We start from the raw sequence: 25,733 nt of genomic DNA, 5'->3' as shown, positions 1-25,733 counted from the left end.
CCTGGCATGTCCTCAAAACGTCTTTAAGACGCCGCCTGTGTCTGCCCCCCGTTAAAGCCCGTGGGTGCCAAGGGAAGGGTGTTAATGGACTTATGTGAGGAACAGAGCGAAGAATTGGAGAGGGTGGGGGGAGGCATACGCAGAGAGGAGCAGTTAAGTGATTCTCAGGTCAGGTCTAATTAAAATGAGGGCTTTTCCTCAGAGGCACCAAACCGTCTTATTGAGAGAGAAATAAAAAGGGAGGGAAAGAAGGAATTGCAGAAGGCAGAATGAGTTAGACAGAGGACCCAGTCCTCTGGGCTTGTTTGTTTGTGTTCCATGCCTGGTCATATATCTGTTTCCCCTTGTCTTCAATAATACTAGAAAATATTAAGAAAGAACTAAACTGGTCATTCAATAATGTACTTCCAGTGGTAGAGCACAATGCATATTTGCAGGATGACAATAAAATGTATATAAAAAGTAGATGCAGGTTAGGTTGTCTACACATCTGCATGTGATCCCTACATCTGTCTTGGGCATCAGATGCGAATGGACCTTTGGAATAATATTCCACTTTAATAATTTACACATCCTCCCTTGGTGCACACCAGCCTCTGTCGCATTTTTGGAATAGGGTGTGCTTATGGCTGCTGCATATATGAGAACGAGAGAGTGAGAGCCTGGTGAAGCACTGTCGGTGGCACGCAATTGTACCCCTCAGCCGAACGATCTCTAAAACATACGTCGGATTTGTATATATTATTTAACAGGGATTCTATCTATTCTGCAAATGTGCATGTGTGTGTTTGAGAAAAGCCCCAGCTTGAAAAGTCTCTGCTGAGTCTTTAGTGTGCATGTATGTGTGTGTGTGATGAACTGATGTTTGCTAATTGTTTTAATTTGGGCACAGAGGATGTGCTTCTTTTTACAAGGGCAATGTGCAGGAATGATTCAGTAAACAGACAGTAGATTTTTTTAATTGTCCAATGCCCAGGGAACAAAACAGAAGCACTTATTTGCTATCGTAGCGACAAAGCTCCGTAACAGAACATGTTGGACTTTGCCAAACGTGCTCCCCTCTGTACTACATCATCACAACACCCAGACATTTGTTGCAAAGAGACAGTGTTAAAGCAAAACAAAATGGCATCTGTGCTCCTCCTGCCAGACTGAGTAAGAGTGTGGTCTGCGTGAACTCGCCCTGGAAGTGAAGCTGTTTCATCAGTGATCAGTGAACCTTTAACATGGTCCATGCACCACTCAGCCCCCATCAGACCAGGCTGGCCGTGCTGGACTCAGACCTGATTAAAGTAGCTCTATTTGTCTTCACTTCCCTTTAGGGAGATAAATGGAAAGAGGCTGTAACTTGCATGCCACCCAACATCAATGAGGTCTCGTGGTGTTGCATTGTATGTGCAAGTGTGCTCGGAAAGGGCTCCATATTAGCATAATGGCAGTGACTGTGGAACCTCAGGCCCCCTGGTGCTGATAAACTGGGTCTTTGCTGTATGATTGGTGTCTGAGTCATTTCATTATTATTTCCTTGTAGAAAATAGTGTTCTAATTTTGCCTCAGGTTTATGCACTTTTAGTGTGTCTTTAAAACTGCATAGTTTGTTTGTTTGTTTTATCATGGTTGTGTAAAGCTAATACTTAGGGGCCGTCCACGCGTAAATTTGTCCTGGTGAAAGTTATTTTATTGTCTCAGCGTTTCATCCACACGGAAACAGCGTTTTTCAAAATGACAAAGTAAAAGATTGTTGATGTTTTGTTCCGCTTCTGTGTGAATATGGCCTTAGATGTTTTGGTATATAGGTGATATATATACTGTAGATGTGTGGGATTTATTATTATATCAACATATATATACACACACACAGAAGCAGAACTAAATGTGTTTTTCTCAATTTAGAAAAAGTCAAATAATTAGTCACACTGCAGATGAAACTGCACAAGATACCAGCTCAAAAAAAGCTGCGTGTTCAAACACTCAGTGGTCAGTAATTCCAATATTCAGCACTCTAATCAATGTCCATTCTAAAATTGCCTTGAAACATTGTTACCATTATTACCATGACTTGACTTGGTACTTTCAAAAGGCAGCAATTGTCCCATTTTTAAATGAAGCAATCTCCTCACAGCTGTTGGTCCACAGAGAAATTGCCATCATGGGCACAAACAGCTCCATGGCCTGAGTGGTTCAAAGGTGGAATGTTGATCCGGAGCAGGAGCATCAAACTCAGGAAGGCTCTCTGCTTGGGACCTAAAAATAACTTTCCCACACTCTCACCACACTGTGTCCTAGAGAGGGGCACAGCAGTGTGTGTGTGTGTGTGTGTGTGTTTTACTCTTTGTGTTCACTCAGTATTTATGTGTGTTATGTTGTTACTACATGAACTAATTTCAAAATGCTTATATTTTGTCAAATAGGGTGGAGTTTTTTATAATTTCCGCTTATTTTCTTGTAAATTTGATTTTTCTATTTCCATTTGCTTATTCTATAAAGGAAAGGTTTTATCCCAATTATTTATACTTCTATGGAGCAAAGAAAAATATTCAAATTTAAGGGATCGAAAAATCAGACCGCTTTTTAAATTTTTAAATAAAAACACTCAAACTGATTATTTTATTATCCAAATAGTTGATGAATAATTTAATAATCGATTAGTCATCGATTCATTGCTGCAGCCCCACTCGAAATATTGCATGAAAACATTGCTTGAGGAAGCTATAAACCTTGGCGTAACGATAAAAGATTCCGCAAATAAATGATGGCGTTTAGAAATCATGTGACTGAAATGCGTCTGTAGCTGTGGCATTTCTAAAATGATCTTTTACTAATTTTGGGGGAAGGTTTTGGTAAAACTTCTGTATATTGTAGTGGACACTGAATCAGTGACATTGTTTTGTGCATAATTTGCCAACATTGAGACAGTCGGCAACCTCTAGATGCTTCACAAAAGCTTACTTAGTACATTTGTAGCAGATGCCGGATCAGTTGGACACTTGTCAGTAATCCCTCAATGAGTCCTTCCTTGATGAAAACAAAATGTGTGGCTCTTGAAACTCTTACCTCTCTCCTTATCTGCAGCTGAGCACAAAGGCATTTGTTTTAGCCAATCATGGGAGCTACTTAACCCCTGCTACTGTGAATATAGCTGTATTTAAAAAGGATTCACCCAACAGTCAACATTAGAGTTGTTTAAAATGGTGTTGACCATTGAGAGCAGTTGGCTAGCTGCTGAATGTAACAGTGCTCATGAATTTTACGAGGGCAAGTGTCCCAATGTCCTTCAGAGTTCACAGGTGGCCGTTGAAAGGCCAGGGCAAATGATGGAGGATAGTTAGGACACACAGAGTGCACTGAATAGACTTTAATTACCTCTGTAGATGAGTCAGAGGGCCACTGAAAGGACAAGCCTGCACTTCAAAAGGCAGGTTAGAGGGCAAGGTGCTGGCGCCTTATCGATTGTGACCACATCCATGAGTCGGGGCTCCTGTGTGAGTCAGGGGTCTTGTTTTTTAGGCAGCAAAAATACAACAATTTTCTTTGTGCATTTCTCAGTGCGTGCGTGTGTGTCTGTGTGTGCGCACGCTACCCAACACATATGGTGGGGGAGGCACTGGGTGGGAGAATACTCCAGTGTGTGGCTTAACCAAACTTTGCTTTTGTACCCAACAATGATGAGTGATGATGAGTGACAGGAGTGTTAGTAGTGGGATCTGGAGAGCAGAATGCACCTAAGCAGTGCCTACCCAAACCCACACAAAAGGCAGCAAAAGGTCAAATCTGAGCCAAGCTTCTTATCCGCTGGCTTATAATATTGCACCATGTAGTATGTATCACATAATGCACTAAGACATTTAATGTCTCTTTGCTTTGCTGAGGGTGACAAGCAAGTTGTTTTTTTTTTTTCTTCCAAATGCTGTTTTAAATGCCATCCATGGATCGTTTCAAAAAGGGCTCAAGAATCCTCTTCTTCTGTGCGGTATTGCTATCTGAAAGCGTTGATTTGGGGGTGTTATTGCATTGAACCCCTAAAATAATTTGAATATTCATTGCTTTCATTTAAACCTTTAATAGTAAAAAAGACGGCAACAAGATGCTCCATTTCTTGGTGTAAGATCCTTCAATCAGTCAATAGACATTTATTATAATACCATTATTGATACTGACTATTTAAAAATTGCTATAATATATCACCCAGCCCTAGTTTCCTCTATGAAGCCAACAAATCTGCAAATCCCATCTCTGTGAAGCAAGTGAGACCACAACAGTTACTGTTCTTTTATTATGTAAAATCTTCACATTTTGCTTACACAGCCCAACTACACACACACACACACACACAATATGCCCCACTGCTAGCCAGGGATAAGGAAGACTTGCGTGCAACTATTTCCCAGGAGGCAGTTGCAGACTGAGGGTTCTGAGGCCCGGGGATGGCTCTAGATGGCGGTTAGCAAAGAAGCAGTTTTTTTATTTTTTTGCCTGCTCTCCTCCTACCCCTCCCCCTTTCTGAGCTCAGGCAGTGATCGTAATGGGGGGTGACAGCTCACCTCTCCCTAGCGTGCCTTCGGTCCTCGGAGCGTTCGAACCCCCCGTAAACCCACCACCACCCCCAAGTCCCGGAAGGCCACAAAGGTTACTCCATATGTTAGTCTGAGGATTCTCATGAACCTTTTTTTTTTGTTTGTTTGTTTTCTTCAGACAACTATTCTTTCTGTCAAGTTTATATTAATTAAATTGCATCAAATTGTTGCATATATTCCTGCCGGTTTCCCTCATTCTAAATATGTTTGCCCAATATCTTTATATATGTATTTATTTTTTCACTTTCATCCTCTGACTTCTGTTCTTTTCTTCTGTGTGAGTTTCAGGTTGTTGGTGTTAAAAGTTCGGTGGTCTTAAGTATTACATCAAGGTTTCATGTTTGGAGAGGGAAATGATCCAAAGGCCTGATGTTGCTCATGATGCACTTTGTCCTAACAGGTTTAGGTTTTCATATTAGTGCCAGAAATATTGTTTTATTGCTTTACATTGACCAAAACAACTCTGCTTAATTGCTAGTTTGCAACAGACATGATATTCCCATCATACCTTCGAGTGAGAACAACAAAATACTGAATCTCCTCAAACTTTTCATGAAAGTAAACAGCCTTTTTTATGCACTCCCTTAAAAGCACCCTGACATTCAGCTGTCCTTGTTTGAGCTGTCTGCATCAACTGAGGTTTTGCAGGGAGACATGAGAAATGTAATATACAAATGTATAATTACACCATGCATTAGATAGCACGTACTTGTGTATGTGTGAGTGTTGATGCCTATGCACCACATGGATAAGCGGCTCGAAAAATTATATAATGAGCAGTGTGTGTTCTGAGGAGGGTTTGCGTGCGTCGACTGGCGAAGAATAGCGCACAAAAGCATGTGTCGTGGTGAATATTAGAGTAGGTTGAGTGTTAGCAAGGTCACTCTGTGCACAGAAGGAAGTGCTTTTCCATCTTCGACTAACTTGCTTCCCCCCCTCACTCTGTTTCTTTTTGTCAAAGAGCCTCCACCCACTACTCCTTTTTATAAATCATATTCAGCTTTTTTAGAGTGTTGCTGTCCCAGTGTTCAAACCCCTTATTCCACATTAACGGCCTTCACATGCACTGTTCTCACCTCATTTCGTACCAGACGCAGAGTGAGCTTGGCGTCTTATAAGCTGCTGCCTGTTGTAAGTAGTTCAAACCATGGTGAACATTCAAGTTAAACTAGTCCAAAAAAAAGTGATCATTTGTGGATATTTGGACAGAAGTGTGCAGATAGCACTGCCGTGGGAATCGACATCCAAGAGTAGAACATGAAATGAGAGTGCCACTGGAGGTGTGATCTTCATCTTGACATCCCTTCCCCTGCTTGCTAAAGTGGAGTACCAGCCACGCCCCACACATACAGTATTACCCCATGCAATTTTAAGAGACACACTCGGCACCAACCTTGGTGGACACACACACATGTGGTGTCCAAGTACATTACCACTTCTGGCCTTAATGGCAGCCTACATATCAGAAAGGAGGCATTGGCCTAGTGTAATCTGACTTGTCTTAATTACAGACACTAACCAGTAATAGGCTGCTTCCATAGATATCAGCCATTAGAGTAGTGTCTCTGACGGGATGAGTCTGATTGGCTACGAGGTCGGTGATAAAGAAGCCATGCCTCATTTACCTCCAATTTTTTGTTCACACATCCCTGTATTAAAGTCAAGCGTGAAGATGGCAAAGGCCTGTGTTAAACTGATTTATGTGCTCTCCTCTGTGGTGGTAGCTAATCTGCTCTTCCTGATTGCATTGTCAGCAATCGGTGCTTCCGTACAACTAAATGATTTTACTGGTTGGAAGTTATTTCAGCAAAGTTCAGAGTTTTCATTTAACCGTCACTCCTCTGAACTCATTGAAATTGATATCAGTTGCTCGTTTTGTTCCTTCTCTTCCGTGGTGTGATAAAAGAATCTTCCTCAAGCCTGAGGTGTCCCGTATAATTTCCTTCCAAAACCTCAGACCAAATGCACCTGTCAGCTCAAACATACTTGAGCAAGATGTTCTCCTTTCTGTCTGTACTTGTCGGACTTTTTATTCTCTTCCCTCCTCGAGTACACACGCTCGACATGTGCCTTCCTTGAGTGTGAGCTTGGATGTTGTGATATACATTGATGAAAGTGATGACCAGGGGGATATCGAAGGTAGAATCCCAATCCTTCCATCTCCTCTATTCACTCTGCCTTTGTTAGCAGCATGAGACCTGATGACTTGAAATGTTTGAGTAATTCCGAAGACTGATTCGCCATCTCTTTCAAAAACCATAAAACAAAGTCAAACCATTAAAGATAATATACCCATTATTAGTATGGAAATTAGAAGCCAAATGCCATGGAGTACTGAAAGCTTGTCACTTGAGTGACAGTTGAAGAAACTCCTAGTTCAGTGCACTGTATTTAAGATATGTTTGATGTTTTTCCACCTCCATATTTGGCACATTATCCTCGGGTGGTAGCTCACACCTTGTTGGTATTTAAAACGGATTTTTTTTTGCAAAATATTACCGGATCATGTTGGCGGTTGCATTTGAGGGTGCAGCTCCCTCATAACGGGGAGGTGTCGTCTGCTGACAGATCACTGTCTGGATGAGAGAGCACAGCAGCATCCCACCTCATTACCGTAGCAACGCACTAACCAAGGGACCGACACACTGCTCGCTGTGATTAAGATGTAAATTTCCTCTAATTGGAATGTAAATTCATACATTTATATGAAGACGTCAGCTGTCAGATTGCAATATTGTGTCCTTTTTTCCTCCCTCTCCCCTGTTCCCCAGGCAGGGACTAGGTGCCTGTAATCTGTATCATACTCCCGCAGCCCATCTTGGGATTTACCGTTTGTTTAATGGCGGGCCCATTGTCCTGCTTCCAGCCTGTCATTGTAATGCTTCCCATTCATGTTTCTGTGTTTTGTTGCAGTCTGATTTGCTCTTGCTACCTGTGTTTGTTCCTCCATGCATGGCTGAGCCGTCAGGGCTTTGGGGATGGGGAGGGACTTGGAGACAGGGCTGGGGTCATTGGATGGCCGTATTTTGTGTGTGCATCGATTACTTCTGCTGAATGTTCCTCAATGCAAATAAGTCTGCCACTTTGAGAGGAACCGCATGTATCTGAAGTAATTAATTTTACCCTTGAATGCCAGCTGTGGTGTTGGTTTGATGTGTTCCAAATTGAGCTTTCTCACCAAAAAGGTGTTAATTTAGGGATTTGGCAGATGAAGTAAACGTGTTTGCCAATGTATATAAATCCTATATAATTGGGCTGCTTTTTTTGTGTGTGCGTGTGTCCTGCTAATTCTGAGATTGTTGTCATGGAGGATTATGAGGTTACATAGTGATATAATACAATAAGAGTCAGTCACGTTTAAAGTGACCCAGCACAATATTATGACATAAAAAGGATCTTTTGAGTGTGTGGATAAACAAATTAAACTTGAATCATGCGTCTTTCACAACAGATCTGAACAATTGTGTATTGGCTTTATTTACATGCATACTGACAGTCAAACCGTGCAAGGCTTTAGACAGGATACTTGTACCGTTCACACAATACATGCCTGAACAGGTCACGCTCGAGAGCAAAAGGACTACACCTGAAAAATGCCACACCTGTTGTGTTCGAACTAATCGTCTGTATGAGGAATTAGAAGATGCGAATAGTGCTTTTAGCACATCTATCTTTCTTCATTAGCATTACTAATTATATCACCAGCAAATAATTATGGCTAATGTTGTGTTGCTTAATTTTATGTTCAGAAATTAATTTGACTTTAGAGTTCAGACAGAGGTCACCCTTCCACAAATTGTATGTTGATGTAAAACAGTGCACCTTAGTTTTTATTTTATTTCATCCCTGTTATTCTTATTCAAGTAATTGTTCAAGGTGTGATGTTTCAGACACAGTCAGTCCCAAAAGTTGTGAAATTACCCACAAAATAATCTACCTGGAATATTTCCTTGGACATTTGATTTTAGGTGAGGTGGGCCAGCTGCCATTTTTAGTTTATGTCTATGACACTGCACATTTCTGTCATCACGATATACGAGCCATATCACCATAGTTGCATACGTAGGTGTTGGTGAGGTTAGGGCAAAAAAGATAGGCTTAGGCAGTAAAAATAAAAAAAATAAAAATTAGTTACAATTAGCGTTTATAAAAGTCTAACATTGGAGTCGAAGTACAATTATTTTACTACTAAGCGAACTGCCAGTGGAAACCTCAGCGAAGCTACTGGATGACAATACATCCAACCTACCAGATTGCTGTCATTAACTGGTTTTGAAGATGTAAATCTAGGTCGTAATTCCTTATGTTAGTACACTCAAACGATGTTGTTTTTCGTACAGACGTTTGTGGCCCAAGTTGCACTGCTGATATGAACTTCTCAAAGTGTCCAGTATCTTGAGTTTGTTTTTTGTGTGTGAATACATCAGATTTTCTGGGCCAGACGCTTTTAGGGCGGCAGTAGAATCTTCAGAGCATTCAAGTCGAGGGGGTGGCTTCAGCATACAAGAGTCAGGACACTTGTTCGCTCACTCAGCTTTCCCACAGGAGCTTTTCCTCCTGTGGTCTCACATTTGCACAGCTCCACTTGATATACTCCAGAAAATGTTTGGACTTCAGTGTATGTCTGAAAGCAGCTTAATTAGCACTTAAAATGCATAATTCAAAATGATAAAATTCTAACTGGCAGATCCTGCCCTCTTTCTAATGAATATGAACTCACTTTTTGTGTAGACAGAACATTTTTTTAAGCATCTCTGGGTGTGCACTTGAGGATGCTACACATCTACAGTACATTGCTGTCAGGCACAGCTTTGTGTGTGAAATCTCACAGGTCACGCAAACCTTTTTAAAAAGGACGTTGGGTGCTGGAGTTTGTTGTTGGCACTTATGCCAGGGCATTTTTTACATGCTTTGAGAGAAACCAGTAAAACTGAAATATCATACGTCTGTTTGTGTTTGTGCGAAGGTTTCTGTAAGGTTTGCCGACAGCGTGTGGCCGTGTTCTACGGTGAAAGTAATTAAAAACGGTGGAACTCTCAGGAGGTGAGGAGAAGGGGCCCTTCTGTTTTTACAGTCAGGTTTGTTAGCTGCACCTGTTTAAAAGACACAATGGTTAGTAAAAGGCCAGTAGGTCTGTCGGTGACAGAGTCTGGGTTTCCCATGAGGTGTGATTGAGGGTTGAGTTGTACACCAGGAATCCTGACAATGCTGCCACAGCATGTTGACACTACTCCACCCACCTGTGGCGCCATACATACACAGCATTCCCTCCCTCAATTATCCTTCCATCAGGAAGGAATCCTAATAAACCTGCTCCTTTCACTTCCCTTCAATCCATCACCTTCTGTTGATTAAACCGAGTCAACAGTGTGGAAATCTCACAGGTTCACAGCCGTTTATGTCTGTTTACCAAGAATCTGCCTCTGGTTAGATAAACCAGACAACTCTAGTCGTGTCTGTTATTTTCATGTCCGGGATGTGCTTGTACATCTTGGTGACTGTAGAGCAGCAATTAACTTTCTGATGCACCTGCTTTCCACACAACTCCACTCATCCTCTGACTCTTCAGGTGTCTTCACTTCCTGACTCTTCAGGAAGTGAAGTTAAAACAATTAAAACAATTTCAGTTAAAACAATTTCCCCTTGGGGATGAATAAAGTATTTCTATTCTATTCTATTCTATTCTAAGAGAATTCATTTGAATGTTTTCAATTACTTCAAAGTGTTATCAAAGCAAAGTGTTTCTGAAACACTTTTTTATCCTGTTCACATAGTCTTTAAGAAAAAATACTGTTGTCTGTAGCCCTCGCAGTATTGTAATTAATACAACAAATAAACAGAATGATTTCCTGGACCGTGTTCGTGCAGTACATTATCAGTGTCTTCACAACTAGCCAAAGTTAGTGAGCAAGTAAATAACTATATTCTGGCAGAGCATGTGCTGCCAAACTCCCAGTCCCAGAGAGCGATGTGCATTTCTGCTTGTGCGCTCATGGCCCTGGTTCCGTTCATGCTAAAATAAGAGTCCACATCAGTCTAGCATTAGCACGCATACTAGCCTCAGTTTCACTCATTTCATTTGTTCGTCCTTGAATTCTTTGAGCGATGGCTTGTTTGTGTGTTGGTACCAGCGGACCTCCTCACAAAACCCTTGAGCAAGCGTCCAATGTTACTGTCGTCATTGTTTTTTACAAGTGCATGATGCCAACACAACCGGAAAGCATTGTGCTACAGGGAGTTGAGCAGTCAGCGCGTGCAGACGATGCAGTCACAAAATGTGGAGTTGCTCACGCACTCCGCCACAGACATGGCAGTGGATGATGACGGCATTTCCGTCATGCAGAATTCTGCAGATATGCCGAAGTAGAAAGTAATTCCAAGGCCTAAGTGTTGCTATTTTGTTAAGACCCTACATTTTATGATGATAGTATTTTATACAGCCTGTCACAAATTAATAAATTCCCCTGGCTCTTTTACCACACAGCACAACACAACTAAGCAGGCTTGGCTCACCACAGTCGCAGCACAGAAATACAGTTCAGGAGAGGGTGTAAGCAGGAACTGGGGCAGAGAGGAAGAGAACCATTTTGTCCCCCAGGTATGACGGAGTCACTCAGGCAGAAAGATTCCACATGGAAGGAGGTGGGGGGGGGGGTGACATGTAGGAACTCTTGGCTTCCTCTCTGGTTTGTGCCCACCCCTTCCCTGAAAACACATCTGTCTTCCTTTCTCTGCCACACACCTTCTCTGCATCCTTTGCTCACCTTGTCTCTCCAATAGAGTTTTTTTTTTTTTTTACTTTAAGCAGCTGTTTAAATTGTTTTCTCATATGTTGGGAACCCACAAACTGTAGTTCTTGTCACATGTCACTTCTGCCATAGTTATGAAACCTAATGCACTTGTTTTTTTGTTGTTTTTTCTTGTTAGGCCGTGTTGTTTGGCCTTCACAGTCACTGCTCTTACCGTTACCCCCAAGCGGTCCATCTTAACATGCAAATATGTGTCTGCTCCACAGTGATCACCATTATATTCTGTGGCAGAGTTATCTCATGGCTGCATGCATTAAAACAATTAAACTTTGCCCCTCCCCCATCACAACAATCATTTGCGGATGTGTTGGGTGAAATTTAGCAAGAAATTATCATTTTCTGAATCACTTCACTCTGCTTGCTCGGTGTTTGTTTCATTCTTTCTCTTTCTTCGCGTCGTCTTTGAGGTCTTTAAAAGACCCCGAGCCCCCTGCATGTTCTCCTTTTTACTTCTTTTCTCTGTACTTTTTCTTCATCATTATCCAACAGCACTTTTCTGTGCGTGCAAATGCTTTCTGAACGGCATCCTTTCTTCCCTTTCAGGCTGGATGTCATTGTTGCTGCCTGTGGGCTGGGTGTATTTATTTAGGGGTAATTGGTGTGTGGATGAGTGAGGTAATGAGGTGCATCCACACTTGGCTGCTCCCCTCCCTGAGAGCCTGAGACAGACGTAGCCTTGCTGAGCTCCAACTTGAGCTGTATCACACGGCTGTCTCCTCCACACAGGCCAGAATGGCTTTTTCATACCCAGGTGGACAAACACAATCGCTGGAGCTGATACCTCAATGAGGCGTCTGCAGTGTGAAGTGGTGTTTTTATGTGTGTGTTGGTGTGTGCGCGCGTGTGTATGTGTGTACTCGTGCATGACTACATATCCTTGTGTGTGTACATGTGCGTGTATTTGTTGGTGAAGAGGGAGAGAGAGAGAGAAACAGTGCTTGGTTGTTTGCCTGTCTCTGTCTCGAGTCCGTGGTTGTCTTGCAGCCTGTGTTTGTATTTTCCCTGTGTGTTTGTAAGTGCATGTATATCAGGCTGAGTGGGTGTTCAATGGAGCTCAAGGAGGACCTTTGGCTCTCGTAGCCCCCTGCCAACCTCAAACTGCCCCTGATGTCCTACAGAGTTACCTAATGATTTCACTTACACCTCCCTTATCTGTCTGGCCCGTGTGGCAGCAACCGTCTGACGCTTCTGCCTTTACATGCCATTTGCTGCCTCATATCGTGTGAAATTCAATTGCACAGCTCCAACTGTAGCCAGAGTACGGGGATCTCCCTCCCTCTCTCTTCCTCTACCTCTCTCCCTCCCCTCTAACACTGTATCTCCCTCTATCATTTCCCTCCATTTGTAAATACAAACACTTCGAGCGTCATATTTTTCTCAGAGCAATCTTGGAATTTTGTATTTTTTGTTCCCTAAAGTGAACACTTCATTTCTTCCACTGTGCGACACCGTTTGAATGAGCTGCAGTTTGAAACAGCTAAAGTTTTTTAATAGGAACGCTTGGATGTTTGAAGCTGCCCACAGGTGTTCAGCAGATAATGTTATGCATAGATTGTTTTGTTGTTATCAGGGTAATTGGTGTAGACCTGCCAGCCTTTGATAGACACACAATTACTGTATGTGATGCAAAACTGGACTCATTTTAGGGCAGGATTTTGAGTTGCTAATGGTGCCTCATTCAGCTTTGGGCTGTCCCCAAAAGTGCCGGGCCAAATCAAACACACCGCTCCAGGGTAATTGAGGCCCTCTCGGCACCCCCTGCAGTGAGCAAGGCAGAACTGTAATCCCCTGACAACTCTGACTTGGCCCCAATCTGGCAGGCCGCCCATTTCCCAGCAAAACGTCTAACTCGGCATCAGAGAGAGAGAGAGAGAAGAAGTTGGATGGAAGGGAACGCTTTCCAATTTCGCTATCCTTTTCAACTCGGCAGCCTCTCTCATTCTCCGTACCTACACTTAATTTTTTTAACAGTTTACACTACATAGAACATAATTGGATACTAATTATCAGCCACATCACCGTCAATTGTTTCTCATTCATCTTGTGAATGTTTTTCTGTTGTTTTTTTATATAAAAACTTAAACCATCTTAATGGCAGAAATATGTTCACCTTTCATTTTAACATTTGTTTCTTGCCAGTTTCCCGACACCCATTTAAACTGAAAAGTCCTTTAATTACAGACAATCTAAGCATATTTTAGTGTGAATTTAAATTTGTTGCTGTATTAAAAATAGGAAGATCTACTAAATCATCTACTAAGGTTTTTCCTTCTCGGGTTTTCTCAAAGTTCCCAAAAACATCTTCCCCACAAAAGCACAAAAACCCACTGCTGTCAAAACAATGCCAAGTGAACAGGTGGTGAAATAACCAGAACTGCAAAGCCTCGTTGGCCAATCCAAAGAGATATAAATGTTAAAATTCCACTTTGGCTTCATGTGATGCAATCACACAACAAATCACACAACTTGTCTCGTTTGACAAATGTAATGTGAAAGACTGACATTTTTCAAAATAGGAAATGTTTATTTACTACAAAACTACCATCTACGGTCACTGTTATGTGCCCTGAATGTTCATCGTTCCTCCATGTCAGTGTTTTTCTTGGTGGATCTTTTTACCTCATAAATGCATTCTCACTATAGCAGTAGTAACAGCTTGTTATTATTGTCTAAGGTCCCCGTTTATATAATCTAAATTGTAACTTCTTACACAGCCAATAAATAGTCACTACACTTGTTTATTGTAATCTGATTTAACATAATCTTGATCCACTTTAAGAAGCTAAAACAAGTAAATCCTGACACTCGGTAACAGTTTTCTGTTTCTATTGTTATGTGCTGTTAATACTTAATGTAACACTTTTACACCATCAAGGGAAAGTATAAATCTGCAGGATCAAATTGGATTTTTGTTTCTAAACTGCCAAAGAGCTGCAGTCCTTGTGCTGAAAAGTCTACATTTTTAATCTTGCCGTAAAATGTTTTTAATGGATGGAGTACTGCCTGTTGGATGTCATAATCGCAACAATTTTAACAAAGGAATCGGCACATTCTCTTCCCCTTTTTTTAACGGAAAACTTGTTTTTATTTCATATTTTTCAAATCCACACATTCAGAATGTTACCAGCGTCTATGTTGGTTGTATGCAGAGAGGATATCATCCAAGATTTTATATTTAGCATGTATTCTCCCCAGGCGCTGGCTCACTTTTTTAATGGCTCTAGTAATGCTTCACAATTAACACTCAGCCTATGCTCTAGGTTAGGTAATAGCTGATGAGATTCAGGCTAAATTTGAAAACACAAAACAAGAATTCCCCATCACCCAGTGTGTCATGGACCTAGAGGTGATGGGGGGGAAATGGAAGGTGGTGAATTTTTTGACAATGCGGCCGAGGTGATGTCTCATTCCCTCTGACATCTCCCAACACCCTAAAGGTGGCTTTGCCAACAGTCTACCCAGGAAGCACCTCACCTAGCTGTGGCTAAATATACTCAACCACCTGCCCAAAGGGACCTCACCGGTGAGGAGAGCAAATGCCGAGGTGGAGTGGAGGGTAAATATGGAGCGAGAGGAAAGAGAGGTTGACGAAAACTGAGGCCCTTTTCAGACCGGGCGGTAACGTCCATCTCGGGTGATTTGAGTATGTCAGTTAACACCTGGCAACAGCATGCATCTCCTCATGAGGCTGATTGAGTAATCCAATTTTTCAGTCAATCCATGGAACTAAATCATTTCACTCCAAAAAAAATGCCCGGACATGTTAACTAGGAGCAGATCTTGAAAAGCCCCAGACATTTGTTATTGCATTTATTCAACCAATATATTTCCTATAACAGCTATTTTAGTTTAAGTCCCACATTTGTTTGACACCAAACCAGCTTTTTCAGTGGATTTGTTTAATTTTGCTACATTAACTTTCAGCTCTTTTTTGTTTTATTATTTCGCTGCAGTGTTATTACATTTTTATGGGTGGGCAAAAACTCTAATCTCCCCCTTGGAAACTAAACTTTTTATACATTTACTGAAAAGGCTGCATGTTTTGAGCTCTCAAGACAGACAGTTGAATTGAATGGTAACAACTCTAGATGCTCCCCAGTGGCAGAGTTCAGTCTGTCTGCCTGTGGGATGATGTGGAGTGAATGGCCTTAGCGGCTCTAGGCTGGTCTATGTGTGGCCCGGCTGGTCCAAGTCAGCAGTAATGACTGGCTTTGGCCAGCATGCCTGTTAATGTGAATGGGGTTACTCTGGGCAACACCTTTTCAGCTGGGTCCTATGAAGTCCCCAGTATGGTGGTCTTTGTCCACACAAGGGCTGTCCTCTCAGCAAAAAGGGCTTCTTTTTTGTGAGGACTATCAACTGGTGATGGATTATACCCACCCCCCTTTATTCATCTAGGCAGACGAACAGACACAAATGCATGCAAACATAAACGCACACTCATACGTACGACCACAAAGGCGTCACAAGTGTGATCAACACATCAGCACATTATCGCACACAGTTGTGTCGTAATAGTTAAAATGCACTGTGAGTCCACCTCTGCATGTGTATATCACATGCTTTCATTTATCATTTCCTAGTCGTGTAGGTACATTAGAGTTATTTGTCTTCCTTCATTTATATTTGTTACTGTTACCTTTTCTTCAGTTTTTCTCTCTTAATAATTATCTCTCCTTCTCATGGAGCACTCGCTAACATTTGTTTTTTTGTCTGAAGAAGAAATTGATACAAGTTACGTTCACTCCCAGGTCATATGACTCTGGAAAGGACACAGGATTTATATGCTCTGATGTACAGAGCTGTAAAAACTGTTACTTTGATGTCAACACCATTTTCATCATGTGTTTTCCTTATGGTTACTCACCAAGTCTGTAGTATATCTGCACTGAGGAGGGCCTAGTTCACATGTAAGTTGGTATTTTTGAAAACAGAGACTTTCTCCTTCCGGTTTTTAAAATATTTCTTTCCACACACGCTAAGTTATCAAAAACATCCTTTCCGATATAACTGTAACTGTAAAGCCGCAGTGGCCAATCATGAGCGAAAATAGACAAAAACTATTCCAGTAGGCAAACAAAAATAAATTGTATCCATATATGTATATGTAAGTACATTAAAATTCCAATAAGCAGTGCAAACACTAGCACAGGTTTGGCTACATATGATGCCATTACACCACCAAAAACTCACTTTTCCAAAATTTGTGTTTCAAAGACCTGGCCCACATTCTGCGTGTGTATTAAAGGCCAAAAAACTCCTTTTTCAATAATACCTGCAGCATGCTGCCATATCCGGCCGCCCTTTTGTGGCACCAAGCGGGGACAAAGCAAATATCTTTCCTATAGGGCTTGTGGCACTCAGTGCAGTAAAGCTACATGCAGGAAGTACAAGCAAGTAAGCAGGTGGTAGCGATTGAAAAGCAAATAACACTGTATGTGTTGTCATCCTCTGCCTCCTGTTGTCGTCGACCTGATTCTTGTGCTTGGCGCTTCATTCAGTTCTGGTCTCTTCCAAGCACAACATACTATTCCCCTGTCAAAGTTGTCACCCCCCCTCCCTCCCACCCACAGGGTCAGTCACTTACACAGGCTGACACAGTAACCTCCAGATGACCTTTCGCTTTCAAACATTATGCCTGTAAACTCTGTGATCTCCATTACCACACAAACAACGAGAGAGAAATGTGGGGCTTTTTTTTCTGTTGGAGGGAAGACTGGGTTTCAGAGACCTAAGTCGTGATGCACTGCTACGTGTGCTCGTGTTGTAAATGCCTCTGTGTGACACATACACAGGCGAGTAACAGTCCCTCTGTCTTTTTGTACATACTGTAGGTCTGCACACTAAGTGCAACCCAGAAAAAGAAATGTAAATAATACATGGGCAAATGTAATTTGTAAAGCGTCTGGCTTTCTGTGATTAAAGCAGTAGCAGAACTAAATATCTTAAAAGAATAATGTGAAAATGCTGGGAAATATCCCTATTTGCTTCCTGGGTTTGGAGGCTGCAGTGGAATAACAAGGATGTGCAAAGGAAATAAAAAAGGAAGCGGTAACGCAACATTATGGATGCTAACTGCCTCAAAACACTAAAGACAAAGAATTAAAACTCTGTGCTTTTTCAATGCTTCACCCAGGTGTGATTATAAAAGGGCATCTATAGCACTAGCAAACATGATCCCAGCATAAGTGTCAGGGTTTTTTAACCTGAGCATGTTGATATCGGAGTCATGGTTTGAGGGGTAAATGTGTGTTTGAGGGCACAAGAGGTCCCCCAGATATGCTGTCATAACCCATGCAGCCATACTCTTTGCTATGGGCCTATCTCTAGTGAAGGCAGCGCTTAGACATGTTTGTACTCTTCACCCTCTATCCCTCTCCCTTACTCTCCAGGCACCATGTCACTTCAGGGGTGGACCAGCACTCGCTGGCTGTGCCCAAGTCCATAACACCAACTAACCCCACCCCCTTACCACCCATCACCACTGGGTTCAATGTGCCCTCACCCCCTCACCCCACAGTGCCCACGGTCCGTACCAGCGCTGCCCTCCAAAGAGAAACAAAACTGAACTGAAAAGAGACAAAATGGCGTTGCTTGTCCTGTCAAAGCTCCTGACAGGCCTGAGTACAGGCCCTCAGAGGAGACTTCAGCTGAAGATGATGATGATGAGGGAGATAGCAAGTCAAGTTGTTTTTTTTAAAAACATAGTTACACTTTGGCCTGTGTTTGCCCGTATCTCGATTCCCGTGTGTGTCATGTTTAGTAACATAACATACTATAAAATGCTGTTTTACATTCGTGTGTGGAGCGTGAAAGGAGGGAAGTGAGCAGCCAGTTGTTGTTGTTCCAGAGAACAGAAACTAACATTCCATTAAGGTTAAAACAAAGCTTTGAGTGCTGTCAGCTAATCAATTTCCTGTTTAGACATGTTCGCTTTTTAATGAAATTCAGTCATTTGTTAGTCTAGTCCCATTCTTCCAGTGTTGGGGAATATAATTACACTCAAAATGCTTACTCATCCTTCTGCTTGCCTACTCCGTCACATGCATTATCCCTGAAGCAGAAGAGATGAGGAGCCCGTGTCTGTATTTGTCTGTCAGTCTGCTTGACTATGTGTAGGCCTGGTTTTTCAAACTATCTGGGCTCATGCGGCAGGTGACCGTCGCCCAATTACCAAAAAAGAAATTTGAGACTTGCTCTGGTGTATCTGTGTTAATTAAGTTCAAAATAAATAGATGATAAACACTGTAATCTCCAGAACGTAAAGAAGGCATGTCCTTAATCCCTTAAATGTAATGACATATTTTTGAAAAAGGGAAAAAAAGAAAAATATGTGAAAAACAATGAGGAACATGAATGAAAAAAAAAATTAACTCTAACATGACAAATAGGGATTGCAACTTCCCCAGTCAACAGGTTATTCTGAATGTAAGGCCAGGGATCATGTTGCAGTCCAACACAATAGAAGAGGAAGGCAGAGCTTCTTCTCGCTTTTGTTAAATGCAGGTGGGCTAGAATTCCCAAAGTGATGGGATTTATGCTTTTTTTTTCTCTTGCAGGGTGGCGGAAGTATTCTCTAAAATTACCTGCATAAATGTGATGACAGTTTGCTTCTCCTTTTTAAAAAAAACAAAAAACTAAAAACACATCACCATTTCATGTGGGATTTTTGTTGTGCCGAAAGTTAATCCGAGTGGTTCCAATAGGTTCAGCAAATGATTTCCCACACAATGCAGTGTAACTTAAGAGGTGTGAGGGATTATGGCACTGGGAGGTGATTTAGCTTGGTTTAGTGACTGGATAGACCAGCGAGTCTGGGAAATTTCTACCAATTCTTTTTTTTTTCCTGCTACCATTTTGACCCTCGGCGAGTTGTAGAAATAAGACTGGAAATGGAGGACACTGACCTGTTGTCATGGACAGACGTTCACATTAGTTTACAGTGGCTGCACTGCAGCTGTGCTGCTCAGAGAAATGGAATTGACAAAAGGTGTTGCCTCTAGTGTGACCACTATGAATACAGGACGTGGTGCATATGTTCTTCTTCACTTGTTCTGCATAAATACGGCTACAGAAATACCTTATTCATGCATGGCAGCGCATGGCTAGATTGCGTCTTTGTTGTGTCTGTGCGGTTGTAATAACTCCCGCTTAGTTATCCAATGTTTACTTTCTCGTTTCCAATTTACTTAATAGAGCTTATAATGTGCTGACCAAATTACAGCACTTGTTGGGTTAAGTAGGTGTTTATGGTAAATATCGTGTCACTCCATTGAGCATGTTCCCACATCACCTAATCTGATTGGAACAGCCAGACCAGTCGTCATATGTTCCAACAAGGTGTTAAGTTTCCCATAGTCCTAAGCTGTACAGTGACACGGGCCATTTGAAAGTGTGGCTAAAACTCTATGGAAGAAATGACTCGTTAAATTAGCACCTAATACTCCGGTCATTAGCAAGCCGTTACCACCAGTGGAATGCCTTTGATGGTACTGCTTTGTGTGTTTGAGTCTCTTGAAAGCTTAAGCTTGAAAAAAATGGATATCTGGATCTTTAATTATAACACACCGTTGTGCACATAAGTGAAACATAAGGGAAAAAAGCACCACAACTGTGATTTTATGCCCTCTTTGACCCATAAAACTCATACTGTTGTATTTGTAGATTGTAGCCGTGCAATTACAAGTAGCATGAAACACCGGTACTCCTTAAGAAGCAAGTCTTTGTGGTGTTTAGTAAGCTGTAGGGAATTGTCCGTTCTGGGGCAATATTAGTAACCCTCTTAGGCAAAGCCAGTCTGTGGGCCAACCCTGAGGGCTCATTTCAAGTGCTTAGCACTCGTTTGGAGCTTTGTCACCCCTCGCCCTGTTGCCAGCATGGCCCCAGCCCCTCTGGCTGAGGAGCGGAGCTGAACCGCAGACCTTTTACCCCTTCCCGCCACCAGGGAGGGAACACAGACATCACACAGACAACACACACATATTCGCGGTAACATTGTGGCACACAAGTCATTTTCACAGCCCCCCCCCCCCCCCCCCCCTCCAGTACTGTGCCATAACCAATGGTCTACTTTCCCGCCGTCCACTCTGATGCAGCTCCCCCCCTTCTGTCACTCTCTCGCTTATTTTTCCCCTCTTTCTCCACCCTTGTGAAGGTTGCCAGGCAGCAGGGAAAGACTTCACACACATACACCCCACTATGCCTCTGAGGGTTTTCCGGATGTCCTTGCTTACATCATGGAGTGTTCAGGTCGTAGGGAAGCAGATTCCCTAACTATGTCTGTCTAAGTCTTACTCTGACCTCCATTTATTTGGTGTCAATGCAAATGTCCATGGCGGCCTAACAGTTGGCTTATCTCCGCTAAAATAAGCAATAATTGGGTGTTGATGGTCTTCTAGTTTCCTGGCATTAACGTTCTTTTTTTTTAACTAGAGTATAAAGTAAGTTATTTATGATAACCTGTTAATGGTAGCTGTCACTCATGCGCGGGATAGCGGCTGATTGTTACTAGGCTGTGTTTTCTCTCTGTGTGGTAAACTAATCGATTGGTTTTGTCTGCTCCTCCCTCCAACTTTGATGTTACCATTGATTGTTCTCATCTGCCCCAGAACTCAAAGGTTAGAGGAGCTGTGCAGCACTTCTGGATTGCTTTGACCTTCGCTCTGCACATGCTCAGTGGGTTCACAGAGCCCAGAGCCAAGCAGACACAGTGTAGCCAGGACCTTGGGTGCGTGACAGCCAGACAACGGTGTGATGTCTTTTTTTTTTTTTTTTTTCTTAACTCACCCACTGAGAATGATGTATATGTGATTGATTTTTCCCTAGCCCTCTCTCTACCGTGTTTACGCTGCAATGAACTAAGCAGGACTGAGTCCAGGCTTGATCAATGTATTGTTTTTCTTTTTCAATCACACTTGAGTGAGCTGAAGACACGAAAGGTTACACAGGTGAGGTTTGGCAGGGGTGGAAGCAGAGCAGTGCTTGCGGAGGCCCCCTCAAGGCCAATATATGAGCTCGCATGGATGTTTTTGTGTGTCTGGGAGTGGGGGAGTGAGTCAGAAAGAGCTACGTCCAAAGAAAAGTCCAACAACATCTGTTTTAAACAACATTCATGTTTGGTTTCTGTGCCTTCATCTTTTTCTTTCTCCAAGTGAGACTCGTCCCTCCTTGCCTCTTTAAGTCCTGTGTAACCTTACCTTTATCATCTTTCATTAAATTATAGGTCCTTCACAGTGTGTCAGTGCTCACCTGCCCCAGATAATCTGCTAGGCTGCATGAAGACTACTCCTCTTGTTTCCTCTACTTGCCTGACAAGAGTCTGCTCTCACACACACACACAAAGGCAACGTGCCCAGCAGAAAAGGGACTAGTCGAGCACGATATACCTCCAACCTGTTAGCCACAGTAGCCAGAGAGTGAGGCCTCATATCAGACAAGGACATCAGGAATGTAAAAACATTTTGTGGTTCAGCTTATGTGCTCCTCAAACAGTATTAAGCAAAGGAAGGATGTAGTCTGCCCTAAAGGAGTAAAGAGTGTTACGTAGTCTTGATTTGATCTCTTAGCATTGACGCTGCTAAACCCTATACCCAAACACCTAGTGATTAAGAAAAAGATAAGTATCTGTGGGAGTGGAAGGAGCTCTCTTAAAGCTGGATGTCTGGAGGGGGTACAGATGTGGAAGGGTAGAGCTGGGATGGGAGGTGTGGGGTTGGGAGGCATGGGAGCGCAGGCTTTGACCAGTGGGTTTCAGATGTCATGGCAGATTCTTTCGGCGGACAAATGATAGGGTTTAACTTCTCTTGTACCCGCTATTCTTGTATTCTGATTTAACCTCCGTGATAGACACTTGAGTAACCTGCTACTCAACACCATTGTCAGACACACACTTGACTCTGGGGACACTTCACCTCCTCTCACGCTCTCAGCACCTCTTCAAGACTTTGTTCGTGGAGTGCCACTGGCGGCCTTTCTTGTGGCTTCAGGAGAGCCGAGCGGTGTAGCCCCTCTTAAGCTTTATAGTGGTTAGCGTGTTAGCGTTAGGGGGCTTTACATGAGTGGCCCTTTTGTGCTCTGAGTTGGCACAGGGCGGCTCCACAGATAAGCTTTGCTATGAAACGGCTAAAAGACTTGATTCTAATGACTCTTGATAAGAGCACAGAGAAAAACACAAACATGACAAAGAGAGAGCAAACACATCTTGTTTGGTCCCAAATAAAAGTGGAAGAAACCAGTTGACTGTACTTTTTACGGACATAAAAAGACACTTTTCTTTAACAGAAAAACAATGACTTGAATATTGAGTTAAGTTTATCTGTTTTGACGTGGAAATGCATCTATAGCAACCTATTTCCATGTCCTCCAGCTTGCTTCATCTGTGTGGCCTTCTTCACCTCTTTTCCTTTTCTAAATGGAGAAAATATTGACCATTTCCTACATGTTTATCAAAAGTAAGGTTGCAAAAAATATTCCAAGGTGTTTTGTGTTTTTGATCCAGGCAGTTTTACCACAGGGTGTCTGTTGGTGTCGTTGAAAGACTCACCAGACTTCTTTGGGCAGATTGGACTGACGTGGTCCCTCATTGGTTCAGAACGGTGTCCGTTTTGATACTGTTGATTATAGCAGTCGTCTAAATAGAAATTACAGATTGCAGAATGTTGTCACCAACCCATCAAAGTCTTTCAAACAAAGTCTTGCCAATTTTCAGCCATCTTTGAAATGGCTCCAGGCAGCTGTTTCAGCCTACACCAGGTTTCTGTCTAAATTAATAGATAGAGATCCATAACATCACTGAAATCACTCTGTTTATTAAAGATCGGTGACTTTGCCACAAATTAAGCACCCAGAGTTTCGCCAACCTCAAACCTGTTTTACGGCTTAATTCAGAGACATGACACCGTCAACTCTGGCCCTTTCTTCTTTTGATTCGCGTTGGCTCCTCCCACCGTAGCACTCAAACTGAACAGGTTTATGTTATCCTGTCTATTGGCTCGGTTTCCTCTTTCTTGCTCGATCATAGCCCATTCAGCCCGTCAGTCATAAATCATGTGAAACTGTCTGAATACAGTCAAATAAATCTAGGGACTGTGAGTGCGTATTGAAATGCATTTGGGGGTCTGGGCAGTTTGTTTAATCTTATCGGGGTCCTTCATTGAGAAAAAATATCTGCAGTTCACAACCCCACCCACACACACACACACACATATTCCATGAGAGCTGTAACAGACCTAAAGCTCTCTGAAGCATTTAGCAGCACGCTAGCAGGTTTACTCCACACTGCCAGTGCTGAGGGGAGTGGTGAAGCATCTAATGCAATTTCAACCTAACATGACTCTGTGAATAAACATCACTGACGTGTACCATATACTGTATGTTAAACCACTGTAGCACTTTCTTTTTCCTCCAAACAGGCTGATATAATACTCTAACCCCCCCCCCCCCAACACCACCACCTCCTTCTCTGTCGCCCTCCCTCCCTCCTACCCTCACCCCCGCCCTCACCCTTATTTCTGTAGAGACTGCATTTGCCTCCAGACTTGTCTGAGACAGTAAGTCGCGTGAGCAGGGGGGAGCTGGCAGGAGGGGCCGCGGTGGCTGCAGCCTGTGGCTCCGTCACTTCCGGCAACAAACACCTGGACTTCTAGAGGTCCCACACAGTCGCCAGAGGCAACCAGGAACGTCACAGTGTTGTCCTCTTTACCACGACAACCCCCCCGATGTCAACCAGGATGATCTTGTCAGACTTCTTCTCATAGTGGACACACTTTTTATATATATATATATATATATATATATATATATATATATATATATATATATACACACACATCATACTGTATATAATGTTGCATTGCACATCACGCTTTGACAGCTGGTTGTTGCAAGAAGCCGTACAAAAGAAGATGACGGGCAGGGTACTCACCTCAATTCAGTTTGCCTATAAGGGGGTTTGTTTACATATAAAGTGTAATCTTTAAATATTGTTTTGTCATTTCAGACTCTCAGTCTTGCCTGACTTTAAATAATTTAAGTGCTTTCTTCTGAGCTCAGCACTCGCTCGATGAAGCAAGTGGCTCCTCCTCCCACTTCGCTCCAGCATGTTGTTATTTTTTTTTTCTAGAATAGCGCAAATGACAATGTGCTTTATTTGAGTAAAAAATAAAAATAATTTCATACTCAACACCATATGCTCTTTATTTGAACTTAATCTAATCTGAATTCACTATTTTCTTTTTCCAGATTAAAGCTGCTGTCAGTAAAAAAAGTCAACCAAAGGATTGACATAATTGACTCTATACCAAGAAGGCAATTACAGTTCAATTAATCTACAGTTTCAGATGAAATGTTCTCAGGATGTAGATTAGGAAGACATTTCAATGATAAGGATCTAAGGAAACAATTGATAACTTTGCAATATAAGTGAGAATATTGACACTGTTGAAAACTGTGTGGTATTTACAGGGTATAGGTTCTTTCTCCTTCATAGACAATGAAAATAATCCTGAGTTTCAGCTTCAAACTTCTAACAGCAGCTGTTAAGTTACTGTCCTTTGCTCCGCCTCTCACTGGTTTCAGGTGTGACTATGGCTTCGTCCGTCCGACCCCAAGTCTGCGTTGGTGAGTGACATTTAACTCCAGTATGTTGGAATGTGGGCAGAGGGTAGGAGAGCAGGATTTGGGTGCAGGCTTCACACCTCATCAGGCGTGTTTGCTGGATGAGCTGCGCTGCCATGACAAGCCCAAAAAGAAAGCAAAATTAGGTCAAACAGTGACATGAGAAATAGAAGCAGGGGAAAAAACACACACAACATGAAATATTAAATGTTGTATTTTTGTTTGCCTCAGTCTGCCGCCGATGCCAGTTTGAATATTTTTTTTCCCCCATAAAAAGTGGCAGTATCGGTAAGAATCTGCGACACGTGTAGGGAGAGGCTGGTGTTACCTGACAGTTTCACGCATGACTGCTGTGCTCTTACATCAGGTGAAGGAAAGAGAGACGACATATGCAGTTCACCCACACAGGTGAGCCAAACCTTGTCAAGAATGCGACTAAAACCAAAGTTACCGTTGTGGAAGGGCTGACATATTCGGTATGCGTTGTTCAATTCAGATTTGAATAGAATAAATTCATTTTTTGGATTTGTTTATGTTGCCATACTCCTTGTATGTCTTTTATACCTGGCATGAATTCAGTGTTTTGAGGGTTGTCACATGCGTTGCCTTTATGCATTTCATTTATTTCACATATGTCATACATATGGCTGTTTTTTCCTCTTCACATGCCGTAGTTCCTGTACGTCAACACTGCACGGTACTGAAGACAGATCAGCCGCAACATTAACACTGTGGC

General features: G+C 42.3%; 1 protein-coding gene across 3 annotated transcripts in view; it reads left to right on the top strand.

The window, feature by feature from the left end:
* Positions 1 to 24,563, top strand: part of elp4 (elongator acetyltransferase complex subunit 4) — a 50,777-nt gene extending 26,214 nt beyond the window's left edge. Inside the window, exon 10 of one of the 3 annotated variants that reach the window (XM_058630094.1) lies at positions 23,899 to 24,563. In XM_058630094.1, coding sequence (XP_058486077.1) covers positions 23,899 to 24,027 — 129 coding nt within the window. In that variant the 3' untranslated portion in view covers positions 24,028 to 24,563. Of the gene's footprint in view, positions 1 to 20,991; positions 23,853 to 23,898 lie in introns of those variants that run through there. The other 2 variants (XM_058630093.1, XM_058630092.1) reach the window with 2 other exon arrangements.
* Positions 24,564 to 25,733: the final 1,170 nt, after the last annotated feature.

The sequence above is a fragment of the Solea solea genome, chromosome 5 (genome assembly GCF_958295425.1).
Source record: "Solea solea chromosome 5, fSolSol10.1, whole genome shotgun sequence".
NCBI lineage: Eukaryota > Metazoa > Chordata > Actinopteri > Pleuronectiformes > Soleidae > Solea > Solea solea.
The sequence above is the reverse complement of the archived record's forward strand: the minus strand, read 5'-3'. Positions and strand labels throughout refer to the sequence as shown.